The following is a 19313-nucleotide window of genomic DNA, read 5'->3' as shown; positions in this document are numbered from 1 at the left end:
ACAATTAACAAAAATCTATGTCATGTAAAACTATTGTATTCATATTTAGGACTTTCCTATGTACATGAAAAATACTGATTTAAATGGTTAGTAATGGAGTTAATGATGAGATTAAAAAACAATTTATTTGGATTCTTTGGGTTCTAACACTTTTGGATAATTAAATATGACTCGGGTCAAATTGACCCAGGAGCATTATTGCTGTTCCTGAGAAACGAACATAACAGGAGGGTTAAAGTCAAGATTAATTAATTTTTCTCTCTAATAATAATCCACAACTTAAAAATGTCCTGTTTCTATTAATAATTAGATACGATACAAATGAATCAGTGACTCATCATTGCTTAAGATCATATTTTTATTTCAGGAATAATAAATGTACTTACAGTTTGTATAAAAAATATAGCAAAAGCTAAAGGCAAACAGCTGTCAGGACGACATTGATACTTATCAGTCCAGGAGCAGACAGATTGTGGAGGGGTTACCACAGAAAATGTCTCTCGACAGAGGCAGGGGAACTATATCTTATGAGGGAAGACTATTTATGTTCAGTGAGTAGGAAAAGAAATATTTATGCTTTGGCATGTCCGCTGGCGAAAACCCAGCGTACAGAGGGGTGCATAAATCTTAAGACTAAAGTAAAAATTGTTAAATTTGGTGCAGTAAAGTCTCTCTCCAGTCAGTAAACATATCAAATTGCATTCACTATTTGCCCTCTGTTAATTAAACTTGTAGAGGTAATGGAAGCTCTTAAAAAATATCAGTGATGTTATATAGAGAGGGTAAGTTAGTTGCTACAAGAAAGTCAAGGTTTGTAGAACTTGCGTTCATTAGAAGCACTGAGGGTTCAGAAACTTTGTATAATATGTGAATAGCAGGTAACAACCCAGACTTCCACAGAATCACAAAAGGCATTATTTGTTAGAAAATAATAAATGTTTGCAAATCAACGAACATTACACCACCCAATGTCATTTCAAACTGAACGCATTCCAGCCTAATAAATGACACAAACTCTCACTCCCTGGAACAAAACCAAAATGTCTCTTTTTTGTACTTTATGTTGCATCACACGTTTGCACGAGCATCAGCATCTCTCCTTTTTGTTTATGTTGCAAAAGCCAACAGTGACTGTCCTCTAAGAGCCCTGCATCTCTTTGCCAATCTTGTAGCTGAGGATCTTGTTCCAGTCAATCTTGGTGCGGGTGACCGGGAGCTGTCTGCGTAAGGCTTTGAAAGTGGTGTCGGACATGGTCTGATAGTTCTCACTGATCGCCACCTGAGGAAAAAGTTAGAATGTCAGTCATGCTTTATACTGTAGCTATAAACAGCTGCCTTTCAGTGCCAGTTAACTGGGAATTTTAACAGGGAAATTGGCTTCTGAGGCTTTTAATTTAAATGTATTTGGAAAGGTGCTGCCAGTGAGGACATTGGTGATTCTCATTTATTAATTTTAGTTTTCTTTTAACCTTTTATAAAACCAGGTCTACGGTGGCTCTGAAGTGCAAATCACAACAGCAAATCAGAAAACACTACGGCAATTCAGAAAAACAAAACGGCAAATTAGAAAACACAACGGCAAATCAGAAAACACTACAGCAAATCAGAATGCACTACGGCAATTCAGAAAACACTACGACATTAACCAAACCGGAAGAAGTAGGTACCCTCAGTCCAATCAGCGACAAGTCATGTCCCCCGAGGGTACCTACTTCTTCTGGCTCGGTTAATGTAGTAGCGTTTTCTGAATTGCGGTAGTGTTTTCTGATTTGCTGTAGTGTTTTCTGATTTGCTGTTGTGTTTTCTGAATTGCTGTAGTGTTTTTTGATTTGCCGTAGTGATTCGCCCTTCAGGGCCAACATACAGGTCTCATTAAGATCACAACTCTTCTTTTACACAAGACAGCTGGCAAAGATAGCAGTCATATAAAATCACACATTAAGCAAATGCAACATGTACAACATAACACTCCTGTTTACAGATGGTCATGTATTTTAAATAGCATGTAATTTCTAATGTTTTCAAGTCTTTAATTACATTTGTTATGTCTTTTAAAATGTTTTATTTCTTGATTTTGACTTGTGCGATTTTATGAACTGCCTGTTTTACTTTGCTGCCCATGTGAAGCACTTTGTAACTTGTTTTTTGAAAAGTGCTCTAGAAATAAAATTATTATTATTTGTATTATTATTTCCTTCACATAAATGGAGGAATCTCTTTATTTTTAACCCAAACCTACCTGGTAATCGTTCTCTGCATCCTCGATAATTTTCACAAACTCCTTTGCAGTCTGGGACTCATTCTGTCAAAACAAACATTTCTGTGTTAATCATTCTGGTCAAACAAATAAAACACACATCTACATAGATAAATATGGTTATACTTCAAAAATAACATTCAATGATATTCTACTAGCTTCTGGATTATCAGAAGTAACAGTCTATAAAGTAACTACTCACAGACACAGTAAGCGCTTCCTGCACATCTTTATGGCTGACCAGCTGCACATTCCCGTCCTCATAATAATGTACCTGGGATAAACAGGTGAGAATCATAACCATAAAACAAAACTCGAAGATTTAGCTCATACTACATAAATGTGTGAAATTCTCAACACACCTGTATCTTCATGACTCCAACCACCTGAGCTGTGGACTGTGAGACACTGAATTTCCACTCAGACCGGCAGCGTCCATTCCTGGAAGCAGAAAATGTAGAAGAGCTTGAAAACTGATCACACACACTTAACTCAATAACGCCAACATTAGTCTGTGTGAATTTGATTTGCAGCTTTAAATTTAGTTCATTATCCTCCATCAGCTTACCAGAAGTTTTTAGGCTCAAACTGATGACCCTCGATGCAAGCGATAATAGTCTGCTGCCCGTCAATTGTTTTCCCATAAACCTGAAGCAGATACAACAGAATAAGTGGCTGATTCAACTCGTGTGATGCTGAACAAGACGGCTATGACTTCAGGCTCAGAAGGCGATCTTACGGTGCAAACTCCCCCCGGATAGTGATCCTTGACGTAGGCCCTCAGTGCAGTATCACAGGCATCTCTCCATGACCGCAGGGCCGACTCGCTTTCATGGGGCTGCGGGTCACTCCCTTCCTTTCTGAGGTGGTCAAACTTGAAGGACAGCTTGTTGTGTGGGTCAAAGAAGCGGCCGTTACCCAGGTCTCCATGCTCCGTAATGAGGACCTAAAGGAGAAATTAGGTATCACAAGGATAATTTGAATGAAGTACAGAACCAAAGCTGATTGGTTATGAAGAGAAGATCAAATGATTGTAAAGATAAGGTTACCTGATCATCATATCCTTCAATTTTGGCAAGGGTGAACTGATCCATGTTGTACTGAGCAAAGGCACTGTAAAGAAGAATACAACGGCATGACAGTGCATCCAGAACATCCATCTTTAACAAATAATTAAAAAAACAGAAGTGATTTAACTTACTGAGCAGCTCCCTCCCTGAGGAGTTCATCATTGTTGAGCAGTATTCGCACATCTGAAAGGAAGAATTAACATTGATGAATTGTTTCTATACAAATCAAAGTCTTAAAGATGTTTAACACAAATCAGGCTCACCATTAAAGACTTCATTGAACTCTCCTGGAGGAGCATGCAGCACAAAGTTAGCTGCAACCCGGACCTACAGACAGAAAATATAACATTATCTCTAAATTCTGTGCAGAACTTTCTTGGGTGTAGTTCCCTTCATGAATGAGTACAGTCTAATCAAACATCAGACAAATGTGCTGCATGTTTTGATTAAACAGGAAGTAGATACAATCGTGTCTGGAAACATTGAGACTTAAAAATCACCACTAGAGTGAAATAGAGAGCAGTCTGCAAACTTTTCAGCTGCAGGCTTTCTAACTCTGTTTTGGCCACTCCTTAGATGGCAGGTTGGGTATGTCTCCTAAGGGCTTTTCTTAGCAGCCTGTTTGCAAGTGTAAGCATGCAGTTTCAAAGCTCAGAGTGCAGCAGTTGAGGCGGGTACTACAGTTCTAATATGGGCACTCAGTAAGAAATGTTAGATATTTACAAACAGGCAGCAATCAAAGTGTTCTGTCAGCTAAGGAGTAGTAATATTCTCCTGTCTTCGCCACTAATGTGTGGCCTTCACAGATTTAACTACACATCACTGTCACATTGACGGGTAGCTGTGCCAGTGTTGGTGCCTGTCAGGCAGACAGGGTTTTTAGCCTCCAGGCTGAAGCTGGCAGTGACCTACAAATGGGCTGTCCAGCTGAAAGGGCAGAGGGAATAACAATGAGTAACCCACTTTAACTGTGATCTGTGAATAGTCAATCCATTCAGAGCCTTGAAAGCACTCACAGGCTCAGCTCTGAGTGTCCAGTATTCAGTTCAACACTTTTAACGTAAGAGGTGGGGGTGGGACACTGTACTGAAAAGGGAATATATATTCCCCCTGACTTCTGCAATACAATAATTGTATCCCTGATGCTGAATATCTGTAGTTTAACTTAAAAATAATGCAGCACTCAAAACGGATTTCCCTTCCAAGTTGGCTCACCACATCACTGATTCATCACTCCTCATTATCCCTAATTGATACTAATCCTTAATTTTACCTTTTAGGGGCATTGCTGTATTGTGATATATTTGTTATCTCGAGTTACCCTGAGGTTCTCATCCCCTAAAATGAAGTATACATCTTATTATGGCAAGAATGTCGTAATTCCATCATTTCATCACACCACATTGTTTACGTCTACATCAAATCTGCTGGGAGGTGTAAGCTCTTGGTTACACCATGAGCTGAAGGAATGCAAAGCAGTATTTTACAACATGTAGCAGCATGAGACAGAGGGAGCCACACAGGCCACTGCAAGCCCAAGTATCCCTGCAGAATACTGTGACCCTACAGCTACATTCACAACAGCTAAGTCCCTGTTAAGTGCATATAACACTTCTAACTTTAATATAACATGTCACCGAGATAAGTTCAGTCATCATCATGAAACTACAGTACACTGGGTGTGGGTGGTGTTGTGCTGCACTGTCATTATGCGTACTGTAAATGCAGGAAGTAGCTCCACTTCCTTTCATGCAGCTTTAGCTAACATTTATCAATTATTCCAAACTCATATTCAAGCTAAATAAGACATTAAACTCATCTGTACGCATGTGGAACGTATAAATGGTCTGTGCCAACTATCTTACATGAGGATGCTGACATTATATGTTTGTTTATAAGAACAAAATGTTAAAACTCTCAGCTGTCAAATACAACACTGGCTTAGCTAGCGCCACCGCAGCAGACACCCAACACGGCCCGCTTCAATCATGCTGTATAGGATTGATTTCCAGAAGCACTATAACTTCCAATGCATAAGTTACACCTAATACAATAGTAACAGTCTGAATTTATAATGTAATACCTTTTCTTCATCGCTGATCTCCTCGAAGTCTGCCATCTTGGCTCAGTGAAGTGTTAACAAAGCGACTGTCCGGGTTGCCAGGTTTGTATGACTCCTCCCAGAATTAAGCGCAGATTATCTGGAGACTCAAACTGTGCTGTGTTGGGTGTCGAAGAGGGAAAGGGGGCCCAGTGTTTAGACTGTCCTGGAGATACAGTGAAGAAAGTCTTAGTAGGGACAGAAATGGAAAAGATAAGTGACTCTTTCAGGGCTGAAATACGTAAAAATGTCTAAGGTGTGGAAATAATTACGTTCCTGATTGATGGATTCTCTGTTTTTTTAATAGTACTACACATGCCAAGTTGTTTCCATAACATATTTAACCCAAGAAAAAAAATTGGAAGTATTATTTGTATGTTTCTTTTACTCCCAAAATGAAGCTGAAAACATCCGAACCTGGCAACCCGGGTGCGTTCAAGCTGTATGGGGTGGATGCATACTGTAAACAGGGTGGATGGGCTAATGGGATAGACTACATTTTCACTATATTTCAAGTTTCTAATAATTTAACAATTGAACGATAAGGTTATTTTCTAAAGCGGGGCGCAGCTAACAAGAGTCATCCATATTGGTTTCGTATTGATTGAAAGCCATCTGGCTTTTAACTTGGAATAATTTCCAGCCCTGGAGGGACTGCATTATTACTTGTATTACTTTTATGACCATTGTTTTAGCATAATTTGTATCAAATTTTTTTTTATTCTATCTTTTCTTTTTTAATTATTTTATTTTATTTTATTTTATTTTATTTTATTTTATTTTATTTTATTTTATTTTATTTGTATTGTATTTATTTTATTTTATTTTATTGGATTTCAATTGATTTTAGTTAATTTTAATTTTTAAGTATTTCATATCACATTCTTCTATCTTGTTTTAGTCTAGTATCATCTTATCTGTTGCTGTTGTTTTCTGTCTCTGTTCTTTTGTGAAGCACTCCGGGCTGAATGATTGAATGTATGTAAGGGGCTATATAAATAAAAATAAGTAAAGTTGGGTGTGTTTTATGAATATGCATTTTAGTCGTTTTAATGAGTCATTCGCCATGTCAGTACCTTGGAGTGTTGATGCGACTGCTATGTAGAAGACAAAGATGAATGAGATGATTGTAACATCAACTCAACAGCAGACCTCCATTGTCAGGCCAACTCCATTGTGAGGCCAGGAAGTGCACTCAAATTACAAAATAAAAGGAGGCAGATAGTTCCAGTGTAGCGTGTTTGTCATTTAATTAAACATCACTGACTACTTGACATTATACTTCAAAATGATCTTCAAATTGTAAACATAAATATGCATGTATAGATATAGCTTTAAAGAATTATAATGTTAACCCAATAGTTACTTATCTTAACTCCATATTGATTTATTCTATAAAAACAGCAGATAAATGTTTTAGAGATCTCTGAAAAAAATCACATCGTTATACTGTTGTCAGCTAAATTTACGCTGCTATTATGCTATGAAGACCAGTGGGTTTTAAGTAAGACACAAGAACCTGAAGAACTTTACAAGAGATGAGGCCATTAAATATTATAAATTAGGCAATGTTGGTGCAGATGTAGGGCATACATTTAGAAAAATTAAGAGATGTTGAGCTTACTTTGGATTAGCATTTGAACTTACACAGCCACATCAGGCTACAACGTCATCCACCCATGGATAAAAATCCTAGACTGTACAAGGTGGAGACTGATGCCTCTAAATAGCCTATACCTTGCATATTTGTGCAAAACAATGTGAGAAGGCACGGCGCCACCCTCAAAATGACCATCTTTCCAGCAGGGGGAGATGTTTGCTCAACAAACCCTGTGACCGAAGAAGAAGTGGGGCCGCGCATGCCCAGCTGCCGTAAATGAATCCGAATTTACGTAAAAACAAACGTCTACACGTTCATTGTGAGGAGAAGCGGCCTAGCACCGAACCGACTGCGGCCTTTAGTCACAGTAAACGGAGATAAAACTCACATTGGAGGTGAGTAATGAGTCGCTCTGTTGTATTGAATGTAACAGTTGACGTTGAAAGTCTTAAAACGTGTTGAGTTGGCTTTGTATCGACAACGTCAGCTGCTGCGTTTCATTTTAACAGCTAATGCTAATGTTGTGTATTTGCTAAGACGTAGCGCTAGCGCTAGGTCGTAGCTAATATAACAATATCCTGCTGAGTGGGAGGTGTGTTGACGTGAGATACCGTGGGTTTCATTTCAAGAAGACAACTTTAACTCAAATGTGTTTAATATATGCAGCTATATTCAGGTGCTGCAGCGGGCGATAACGATACGCCATTTGCCTGCCTCACGTGAACCCCAGCCCGCTCGTAGAACGCACACCGCACGTTAAGGCGTAAAATTAAAAACAATTTTCGTATTTTAAACTAATTTTAATGAGTTTTCAAATGAAGACCGGAATCATTTTCAAAGTGGGTATTGTTTCGTTGAATAGAAGTTGAAAATCAAACAATAATGACCACTGTTGAAAACTGGTAAGAAATTTACGGTGGCCCTGAAAGACAAAACAAATTTACAAAAGATATAACACTTTTTATAAGTTGGCGACAGTTTTACATTTTGGAAAACAATTTTACATTTAAGAAAACGAATTTATAAAATCAAAAAGCTATTTTACAAGCGGTGAGACAATTTTACAAACGGCGGAACAGTTTTACCATTTCTGAAACAAACATTTATTTTTAATGGAAAATGATTGTACCAAATACCGGAAGTGATCGAGTGAGGGGTCATTTAGTTTGTTCGGATGGAGAGAAACCAAACGGAGCGACGTTTGGTACTGGTACTCAGTTTGGTACCGGATAACTAATATTAAGAAGCTCGTCAGCATCCAAAGGTTGAACAATTTTTGTTCATAGAGCAGCAAAGCTGTTACAGCACTTTAATTTTTCTACGTTAGACACTGATCCCTTTATTAAGTCTGTGGACCTTCTTGTTATTGCCTCATTGTGTGTTATTTGCCATACTTTTCATTATGTACGAATAATAGACTGTGTTGAAATGACATCTACAGGATGAGATTGGTTTTTAATTACCTTTTGTAGATTACTTTGAATGAATTGAGAACTGCCTTCACAATAATCACCTGTCCCCACTTCACCTTTTAAATGACTGTCCCCTGTCATTGGGCAAGGCAGTGTCCAATCATGGCACGCAGTCTTAATCTGACAGGGGCAGAGAAACTTGAGACCATATTCATCCCAGTCGTCTCTGTATTAGTGAGTTAAAGGCTGGTTCATGCTATGGGCACAGTAGAAAGAGAACTTTCAGGTGATGGATTTCTCTGCCACTTGAGCAGAATCATTCAGAGAAGTAGACTTAACTTGTTTGATAAAATCCTTGATTTATAAAAGAAAGAAGTGTAGTCTCTTTTTTGCCTTAATGGATCAAATAAACAGAAAAAGTCAAATAAAAAAACAGACAAATTAGTGTTTCCTGACCCTTCAATGTCATAAATGTATTTTAGACGTTGAAATTAGGTCATGAATGCTCAGATATCAACCTGCTTTCAACCAAATTTCAGTCACTGAATATCAGCTCAGAGTAAGGACAGAGTGTTTAAGTTCCTAGTACCTAGAACAAGCCTGTAATTTGTACACCTTTCTCTTTCAGACGCCCAGGGGTTTACGTAATATGTGGATACAACACTAGAGGCACCCAGGTTCAAGTTAAGGTATGTAATGAGCTTCTCCCTGTAAAGCTTTATGTAAATTACCTCCAACCATGTTTGTAAACTAACTAAAATATTTTCATTTTAATCCCAATCACTGAGGACTGTGTTTTTATAAATATTACACCTCTTTAATTTAAATTAGTTAGTTTAATTTATGACACATCTGCAACATGTATGCATTCATTAAAATGAAGACATTAAAAAATATTGACTTCTAGATAGGACAATGTTGAATTTAGTCATTTTCAAGGTGGCCAGGATTTAATTTCATCAGTGTGACTCTTCATGGATCGTGTTCACTATTTTAAAAGAAGATGATTTGAACAAATGTATTTTGGGCGACGTCTCTTCAGCTCAGCTTTGCTCTACAAACGTATGAACACATTTCTTCAACAACAACAAAAGGACAACAAATCGTATCACCTGCGCTGAGATGCTCAATAGTTTCCCAGATAGAGAAAAAAATGGATTGATGGTGTACTGCGTAACATAAAATATTTCTATGTCCGTCTCTGGTATTGTAAATATGATTGCAAGTGTAATCGCACTTTATCACGCCGCACAGACATGGCACCAGTGTTTCTGTGACATTAAATCAACCGTCTCTGAAAAACTGCAGTCCAAATTTGCGATTTCATTTTGCATCCTGCGACGTGCGACCGCCGTATCAAACTACACTTTATTAATTTTGACATCCATAACAACTTTGACATTTCTCTTTACCACTCTTGCTCAAATATTCTTCATGTGATGCTTCCTCACAGACTTGTCCTCTCTCCATAGTGACGACTCATTTCTCATCATGGAGGTGTTGCGTTAATGCCGTCCACAACGCCTATCCTTGGAGTAGTTTCTCATTTAGAAACTCGATTCGTCTTTCTAGCACATTTTACTGCATTTCCAGCTTTTTGGAGCTGTACTGTGTATCTCGTGAGGATTCATGTAGCTAAAACCATTACACAAGAAAACGGCCAATGTTGGGCCATACTAATACGTCAAAAAGATTTGCCTCTTTTTCTCGGTCCGCAACAAACAACATCAAAAACTGACGTCTGTGTGTATTTACAGAGTGTAATTTTCAGATCAGATCCTGCAAGAAAACAGGAATTGGAAAACAAGCGTGCATTTGTTTCATCAGATTTTCAAATTTGAAGACATTTCCGTCTACTGTGCTTTGTGGAATAAAGCCCACAATGGGGCCTCGTCAAACCATATTCAGTTAAGAGAGCAAAAAATGTCAGAGTACACAAACTATACTGAGCGTACGGGCGTCTAAACTTTCACACCTCTAAATAACATTTTCTTTGGCAGTTTTTTTGGGTTGTTTCTTAGACTCACTGATTCTGATTTCAGCTTATTCCAATTCTCTTTCTCTAAAGAACTAAACTATTTCTTACTACTACGTATTCAATTAAAATCTAATTTTATATTCAAACTAAAAAGTCAGAAAACGGAGTAACTTTTAATTTCCCGTATTCTTTTATATTATAATGCAATAATTTATGGTGGAGGTGTCTTTCTATATTAATTCTTGTAATTGCATTTTCTATGTTAAGTTCAGGCTCTAGAAAGATTTAGATATCTATTATTAACATTATCTTTATCCCTTTGTACCTCATTAATACATCACGTAGAAACTGAGTAGTGCTTCACTCACCAGCTGCACTCTCCCCCTGACCCCTGAGGGAATAATGAATAATCCAACAGATAACTGAAATAAGTGACTCATCAGCCTACTTCTTACTCACTAGTTTGTTCTATTTTTTTTATATCTGTCATAATTATACATTCATTTTTGATATTTCCTGCCGAGTGATACGCCTCACAGCGTGTTGACGTTTTAATCTCACGCTGAGGTTTCACCGTTGAAGTGTTCCCCAGGATATTGCAGGGGAAGTAGATATTTGAACACACTGCACTCACCCATCCCGGAGATAACTGGCTCTGATATGAACGAGTCCTCTGCACTTCCAGGGTGTTTTCGGTAGATCCACACCTTATCTTCAACGACCAGACAAAATGATTGTTCCTGGAAATGGTTTTGATCATTCTCTCTTAGGTTATGGTTTTACACAAATAGTTAGCTTGTGTGTGTGTTTGTTTTGCGTTAAAAGCATGAAATGTGCGGCTTGAGTGTGTAAATCTGAGCTCAGCACAGGATCAACTTCATTTGAGTGGACTGGCCGAGACTGAAAATCAGCCAGTCGATCAGTGCACTTCTAAATGTGAAGTTTCAGCACAGACTTAAATTAGATTATTGCTCACGACGCACACACACACGCTCAAAGTAAGACAGGGAACTTGAAGGTTTTTGAAGATTTTTGGATGTGACCAGCACCGCTTCATCCAATTTAAATATTTTCTACATTTCAAAGTGAATTTCTCCCAGAATCTCTTCTTCTGTCTGACCTTTTCTGTGACTTACATGTGCAATTTCCCCCCTCCCCAAACCTCTTGTCTTCCCAAGAAATTTCATCTCTTCTCTTAACTCACTGACATTTTCAGGAACGTGGACTGCAATTTAAAGACGCTTATTCAAAAAACAAACCAATCTTTTTCAAGCATTTGAGACGCACGAAGAAAGAAGCTAACCTTTTGGGATCCGGTCATGTCTCGCCGAAGAAGCCACAGCCCGTCACCGGGGCGTTATTCACGCACCTGCAGCAGTAATGACCCTAGAGAATTGGAGAGACGGATTTTTGTGGGGAATTTGCCGACCTCCGACATGCAAAAAAAGGATCTGGAAGAACTGTTCAGCCCATACGGGAAGATAGTCGGTCAGTAAACGAATCACACAAAATACGTTGTCAATTTTGTGTCATGACAATAACTTGAATCATGATGGTGTGTGAATGTCACAGTAAGAGTTCAAAAGTGAAGTAGATTTTCATTTCTAATATTAACTAAGTTATGAAGTCATCCTGAGTCTTGTCTTCTCATGAAATTCCAGCATGTAAACATGATTTTTTTATCCTGATCATTTCTCAAAGTGGACCTCGGTCCTGCTCAGTAGAGTTAAACTTGTCTTTGTTTGTACAACTCAAAATGTTCCTCTTCCAGGCGTGTCCATGTTTCGTGGGTTTGGATTTGTACAATTTGAACACATTGAGGAAGCCGAAGCTGCAAAGGCGGCCCAAAAGGGTCGAATATATAAAGGTTATAAAATAGGTAAGCCTTAACTGCAGTGGATGTGATTGTCTGGCTAGGAGGATAGATGGGTGGACTGGGAAGATAAAAAAAAAATACCCTCAAAGAAAAAACATATAAAAGAATACACATTTTACTGAATGTGATCTGTGGACAAAGTTCATGTATTCCAGGTAGAGTTTTATTTTTTTACACATGTATTTTATTGTTCAGATGAAGTCCTGGATTAAAATGAACTTTTGTCACATTCATGATTTAATATGCTACATCCAGTAAATGACAAACCTGCTCTAACAATGATTAAAGTGAAGCCAACATAGTCTTTGTTTTGACCTGAAGTCATCAAAATGAATTTAAGCCTTTCTGATGTTTCTCCCTTACATTCCTTTTTGTTTTGTTTTTGTTCCTCTATTGGCTGACAAAGCAAATAAACATTTGCATTATGAATTTCTGGCAAAGCCTGAACATCTGAACCCTCCTGTTACTTGTCTTGGAATCTTCTTAAACACTGATTTTGACATGTCTCTTAAATGGGCTGCTTTTGCTTTTGGGATTTCCTGAAGGCTAAATTTGAAGTTACAAATATTCTAAACATGTTCAAGCTTTTAGCCATGTAGCCAATTTTGAAGCCAAGGAAAGCATTTCTTCATCTCAAAGTCTATTTGACAGATTTGACATCTCGATTTGCTGCATTTTGATTCTCCTCCAGTTTGGATTTTCATCTCGGATATTGGAGTTACTTTCATTTCCTGCTCAGTTGCATTTGGATCGTGGAATTGTTGTCGCGGCCTCTCCATTTCTGCGTTAACGCATAACCTGATTTAACGTACATGTCACTGTTATGTTCAACGTTTGGATTGATTTATTTTCAGATGTAAATATGGCAGTGGAGCGACGGCAAGCTAAACCTCAATCCCAGCAGAGTCCCCCACGAAGGTAAAGTAACGCGAAATAGGTGTGAGCAACTACCCTCGCCTCTGTACTGAAACCATCCAAAAAGAGCGCACAACTTTGTCCTCAAATGCTATTCCCACCACTTTTTAAGAGCCGTTGATGGAAGCTACTGTACCATAGGACGCGTTTGTTATTGTTTATGGGAAATACAAAACATGATTACCAATTGACCTTTTTAAATGTGCTGAAATAAAGAAAAGAGCCATATGAATGTAAATTAGAGTGTCTGTCTCAAAGATTCATGCTCTTTGGCTTTTCTGTTGCTGCGTCCAACGTTTAATCTCAAAGCAAGAACATGCAGCTCTGATGCTGAAGGAACCGTAACGCTCGTCCAAACAGGTCACTGTCCTCCAGCACGGCTTAACACACTACAACTGAATTCAGCTTTATGTTGGAAAAGGTGATTTAAGCAAACTACGGTGCAAACAGATTCTGTAGACTAATAATCGGTTGGCAGAATTTCAGTTGGCAGAATTTCTACTCAAAACTCTGCAGAGCTCAACTTTTCATACTTGTGTTGATTTCCTGGCTTACAACCTTCTTCTTCTTCTTCCTTATATTATTTGTTGGTGAATTTACAATCTCTCGATTTTCAACCACCAGAAGAAACCACGAGTTGGATCACAAAAGGTACAGGTTATTACTCTCACTTTAACAGTGAAAGTTAATAACTTGTACATTATCTAGAGTGAAATGCACCTTTTTTTTTTTTTAAAAATCGATTTTCTGCTTGATGCGTCTGGTTCACTGAAGAACCAGTCCCGACAGCAAATTGTAGTTGAAAAGGTTCGACAGTTGATCAAGAACAACCCTGAACCGTTGAACCTGTGTATTTCTAAACAGCCTCACTTGGTTAACATCTCTATCTTGTCCACCGATGACGGGGCGTTTTCAAAAGATCGTTACAAAGGAGCTTACCGGGGTCGCCTCCTGGTTTGCTTTGTGTTTTCCCTTTGCATACACTCTAGCTCCTTTTGGTTGTGTTAGTAAATGTTCCTTTTTATAATGAAAACAGCTTAATTTCCACCTCCTGCTGTAGACCTGTCCTGTTTTAGTATTTTAGCCAAAGCTTGAACCTTCCTTTCACTAATTGATGATGTCCTCACAGGGCCCCGTATAGCAGCTATGCGGACACCAAAGAGCTCCGGCCTCGCTCACGCTCACCCGTTTATGCGCGTGAAGGACGAGATAGCCGTGATGGACGGGATTCACGTGAGCCCCGGGACAGCCGTGAGCCTCGGGACAGCCGTGAAGCAAGGGACCCAGTCAGAGAGCCGAGACCAGCTAGCCATTCTCGAGACAATGACTACCGATATCGCAGCTCAGAGAGCCGAGACAAAGACCCGCGAGAACCCAGAGAAGCCAGAGACTCCCGAGACCCCCGAGACCCCCGAGATCCTGCGTTCAGGTGAGACCTGACACTCAGTGCGTTAGCTGGATGTCCAGAGTAAGTGGTTCAATTCTTTGTCTGAACCTGCTTTGTTCTCCTTACACAGAGAGGACCTTGACCGTTACTACCGTAGCGGCAGTGGGGCAGACGAATATTACCGGAGGAAGGAAGAACCTTACAGAGACCCTTACAGAGATCCTTGGAATGGACGCCGTGAGCCTGAGGGTAGGTTTACTCTACAGTGTACAAACTGAATTTGATCTTTCACTCTTACATTTTAATAAAACGTAGCTTTCAGTGAGAAAAAAACTCTCATATCACTCTCAGAGGGTCAGGTTCTCTTACTAACACATTTAATTAGGTGATTGGTTTCCTGTTGAACCATTTTATTTAATCATCAGAATTGAAAAAGAAGGTTTGAGTCTATGAATTGTTGACATACACAGAATTTTCCAGTTGTGCAAATATTTTACAAAGTCTGGTGCTGGTTTAGCTCTGTGGCTAAATAAATCGTGCGGTTCATGTAAGGAGGCTTGCAGCGAGGAGCCTGCATTCGACTCCAGTCCCCTGCCCTCTTCCACATGTCCTCCTTCACTCTGCTTTCCTCTGTCCACAGTCCTGTCCTCTGAATGAAGGCACGAAAAGCCCAAAAATTTGGATGCTCAGTTTGTAGAGCTGGTGCCCCATGTATAGAGGATATAGTCCGCCACGCACTGGACGTAGGATCGATTCCCGATCTGAACGTGATTTGGTGCATGTCATCTCCCACTCTCTCCCCACGTCCTCTCCCTCTCTCTCAAGCTGTCCGGTCCGTTAAAGACAAAAAGGCCCAAAAATCTAAAACTGTGCCGACATTGAACTCTTTCAACACCTCTTCCACAGTTGAAGACCGCACTCGGCCCGAAGAACGTCGGCGTAACGAGTTGTATCGACAGTACTATGAAGAACTCCAGAGGCGCTATGACTCTGACCGCCCTGTGGACTGCTCTGTGATTGTCGTCAACAAGGCTCAAAAGTAAGTCCACTCTCTGCTCTCTACATGAATCAAGACATTTAAATTCTGTACATACTCGACCCGTACATGGCATGTTTTTATTTCATACTGCTCCTGTGTTTTTGTTTGTGTGTGTGTCTTTGTGTGTTTGTGCTGTTTCGAAAACAACTGTAGGGAGTATGCTGAGACGGTCGGGCGTAAGGTCCGTGATTTGGGCATGGTGGTGGATCTGATTTTCCTCAACACTGAAGTGTCACTGACCCAGGCACTGGAGGATGTTGGGAGAGCACGCACCCCCTTCGCCATCATCATTACCCAGCAGCACCAGGTCCACAGGTCCTGCACTGTCAACATCTTGTTTGGCACACCTCAAGGTAATAAAAGAGGACAGGATGCATCTGTTGGCTCATGGGAATTCTTTTTATTGAAATGGAGTATTTCAAATATGTAGCTCTCTGTGTTCCCCGCACTAACACTATTGTGTTCTTAATACTGTAGAACATCGTAACATGCCAATGCAGGATGCTATGATGCTGGTTGCCCACAACTACGACGCCTACAAAGTTGAGAACCGGGAAAAGGAGCGTGAGGAGATTGCCAGAAAGGCTGCCAAGATGGCAGACGATGTGTTGCTAAGGGAAGCTGACAGAGAAAGTCACCCCATCTCTGTGCTCACTGCCATCACACTGCTGTCTGAGAACAGGTACCTACAAGATCTCAGACTTGTTCTTTAGTTGTTTAATTTTTAAATCTGTGTAAGTCTGCTTTTGACTTAGCGTTATTTTTGTACAAATCTTCACACTTTCTGTTTGTTGGTAGATTTGTGACCCCAGAAGAACTGGACAGTCTCATTGCATACCTGAAGGATAAAAGAGGCCGGCTGCTCCGAAGCACTGCAGACCCTCTTGCAGGTAAGAGGAGGAATTTTCAAAATAAAGGATTCATGCATCTTTTCACGTTTTAAGCAGTGCTTACCTTTACGAACATTTTAGAGGGTCAGCGTAGTTACTCATCCTCTCCTCTCTGATCCTGAAGATATGCTTGCCTGTGGTGATTTTAGTAATGATTTTCTTAAAACAAAAATACTCCTTAGTTAGCTTATTTTTAATTTAAAGTGTCAGCAATCTGAGCCTTTAATTCTTCTCCATTGCCACAGTGTGTTGAGGATTGTTTTTGAAGGACACTTTTTTAACCTATGCAACTATCTATTCACAAGAACTATGTCCATCTGTCATTTTGGAATTGTGTCAGATTATTTTTGATGAGAAGCAACATACATGCTTTCTTGTTAATTCAGTCAAGTTTTTGGCAAAGCAGCAAACTCTAAACGAATCTATCTCTTTTCAGCTCCAGCAGCGGTTCACCATGACATTCCACCTTCGGCGTCAGTACTGCCTCCTGTATCCCACTCTTCTCTTGCACCCCAGCAATCCAGCCACCTTAGCCTGTCAGCTGCTGCAGCTGCCACTGCTAACCCAAGCCATCAGCAGGAGCTGCAGGCTAAAATCCTCAGCCTGTTCAACAGCGGCACGGGAGCGTCAGCAGCTCTGTCCTCCACCTCTCAGGCATCGGCCTACAGCTCCCTAGGTCCAATCCCTTCACAGAACCCACCGCCGCTCCGCCCAGCCATGACTGGCCCTCCTTCGGCACCAAGTCAGGGTTACGGTGCTCCACCAGGCCGCATACCAGTCACACAAGGTAGTCAAAGACCCCCAAGCACTGCTTCAGGAATCAATTTTGACAACCCAAGTGTACAGAAAGCATTGGACACCCTCATTCAGAGCGGACCATCTCTCAATCACCTTGTGGGCACTGCTGCTTCCCAGCAGCCGCCGCCGGCTCCCAGGCCGGCACCAAGCATGAGCCAGGTCCCGCCTATGTCTATGTACCCCCGACATTATTGAATGGTTGTAGTGAGTTAATGATCTAATGTAAGGTCCACTTTTCCCTCTGACACAATTAGCTGACCCATCAATTTTTGTGCAGTGAATTGACCTGCTGTGTAAAGGTAGCTTATAGGAATGTTTGTAAAAGCTTTTAAGTTTTTATTTTTTTCAGGATGTTGCACTTGGTTATATTTGATGACTTATTCAGACTAACTCATTGTCTGTATTTTCAATTATTAGATTCAAGATAATTCTTCAGTCTTCTTTCATGTGACTTAAACTATGAATTGTGTAAACTACAGTATGTTTTGGTTTTCAAAGGACTGCCACATTCTTTTCCAACCATGACCTGTTGTTTTATAGTTTTTCACAGTGTTCATTTTTAATTTGTAACATTTCTGTGTCGTAACGAGACATGATTAAAAACCCAAACACAATTTCTGTAATAAAATGGTATTGGTTTATTGCATTTTGTGCTGACAAATCTATAAAATGGAACGGGTATCGCCAGAAGCCATAGAGATATAAGCATTTGAAATGTAAGATAAAACTACTTTTTCCTCTTTTTAATGTACCATGAAACACAATAGAGAATAATACATGTTTTTTTATTTTAGAATATTTAACTTACACTGACACAAAAGAAACACCTCCACACTAACTGTATTTGATCTATTTACATGTAGCCCCCTCCCACCCCCGCCCCCAGCAGTTACAAGTGCACATGTACACACATACACACTCCCACAGAACTGAAAGGAACACACTACGACTTTACCTTAAGACCAGGTACAGTATCAAGGAAGAGTAATGAACAGATCTGAATGGAAAAAAAAAACATTTTTTTATATTACTGAAATTTGACACAGGTGCGTCTTTGTGTGTATGCTGTATATAATTTATATCTACATCCACTACATATTTCAAGCATCCATATAAAATGTATCCCACAACTCCTGTGAATCAGAAACAGACAGCTACACTACTCTGGAGGGGAGAACTGGTTGAACAAATTCTTAAATTTAGAGGACCTCTTGTTTTTAAGGAGAAAGCACATTTTGGGAGGTAGGGCCGCTTCAGTGGATCGGATAAAACACAGAAACGAATAGCCTCACTCTGTCAACAGGCAACAAAATATCTAATTCTATAATTATTAACATGTTTGATCAAGAAATATGAAAACTGATTTTGTAAAAATGACAGTGCAGTTTTTGTGAGCTCTTGCTCAGGACCAGTTGTTTCCTGAAATCTTAACTAAACTTGTAGGTGTCAATTAGACGCCATTTTTATTAGTATTCCACTTTGTTTTCAGGGTGAATTTTGTTACCTTTTGAACAAACCTTGGCAAAAACTTCCGAACTCTTTCTGTGGAAAGGGGGTCTAATTTATGACAAATTAAGATTTTTTTTGGTAAGTAAAACACTGAATAGACCAACAGATGTAGACTAAATGTAAGCAAATCTAAGGGCTAACAGGCGGATACACTTTAAATACTTTGGCACTTGTAATTTTCTTCATTTAAAACCACATTTCGAATCCAATAACTGATATTTTCAACACATAAAAGGTAAACAGTATTTGCTTGTCTGTGTCTAATTCACTGGAGCACACATTTGCACACTATCATATTAGTATTTAACTGAAATATACTTTGGTACTCAGTTTATCTGCAGATAATATTTGACAATGAGGACCTTTTCAAGAAATCCACCATAAAAAATAGAATCTTGTACTATCATAATATTCATCTTGGATATAATTGGCCAGTCCTAAGGAAAGAGAACAAATTTTATACTACCGAAAAAAAAATCTG

At 39.4% G+C, this 19313-nt stretch overlaps 2 protein-coding genes across 7 annotated transcripts; one reads left to right on the top strand and one right to left on the bottom strand.

Annotated features, from left to right (window-relative positions):
• Positions 1-340: 340 nt before the first annotated feature.
• LOC117814293 (F-actin-capping protein subunit alpha-1) lies at positions 341-5549 on the bottom strand. Its single transcript, XM_034685541.1, has 10 exons — positions 5411-5549; positions 3591-3654; positions 3459-3510; positions 3307-3370; positions 2997-3203; positions 2826-2905; positions 2620-2698; positions 2460-2531; positions 2240-2302; positions 341-1279 (listed from the first exon to the last, which is right to left on the bottom strand). Exons 1-10 carry the CDS (start codon positions 5444-5446, stop codon positions 1139-1141), a joined length of 858 nt encoding a protein of 285 aa, XP_034541432.1. The 5' UTR covers positions 5447-5549; the 3' UTR covers positions 341-1138.
• Positions 5550-7268: 1719 nt separating this feature from the next.
• On the top strand, positions 7269-17964 carry ncoa5 (nuclear receptor coactivator 5). Of its 6 annotated transcripts, none has more exons than XM_034685511.1 (12): positions 7269-7423; positions 9069-9129; positions 11692-11906; positions 12190-12297; positions 13149-13212; positions 14339-14638; positions 14727-14845; positions 15503-15635; positions 15789-15988; positions 16113-16317; positions 16434-16525; positions 16962-17964. In XM_034685511.1, exons 3-12 carry the CDS (start codon positions 11738-11740, stop codon positions 17516-17518), a joined length of 1947 nt encoding a protein of 648 aa, XP_034541402.1. In that variant the 5' UTR covers positions 7269-7423; positions 9069-9129; positions 11692-11737; the 3' UTR covers positions 17519-17964. The 6 variants fall into 6 exon arrangements, with proteins under 6 accessions (XP_034541402.1, XP_034541381.1, XP_034541387.1 ...); XM_034685490.1 differs by having other exon boundaries at positions 15771-15988; XM_034685496.1 differs by having other exon boundaries at positions 11635-11906; positions 15771-15988.
• The last annotated feature ends 1349 nt before the right edge of the window (positions 17965-19313 follow it).

The sequence above is a fragment of the Notolabrus celidotus genome, chromosome 1, assembly GCF_009762535.1.
Source record: "Notolabrus celidotus isolate fNotCel1 chromosome 1, fNotCel1.pri, whole genome shotgun sequence".
Lineage (NCBI taxonomy): Eukaryota > Metazoa > Chordata > Actinopteri > Labriformes > Labridae > Notolabrus > Notolabrus celidotus.
This window is presented reverse-complemented; position numbering and strand designations above follow the sequence as displayed.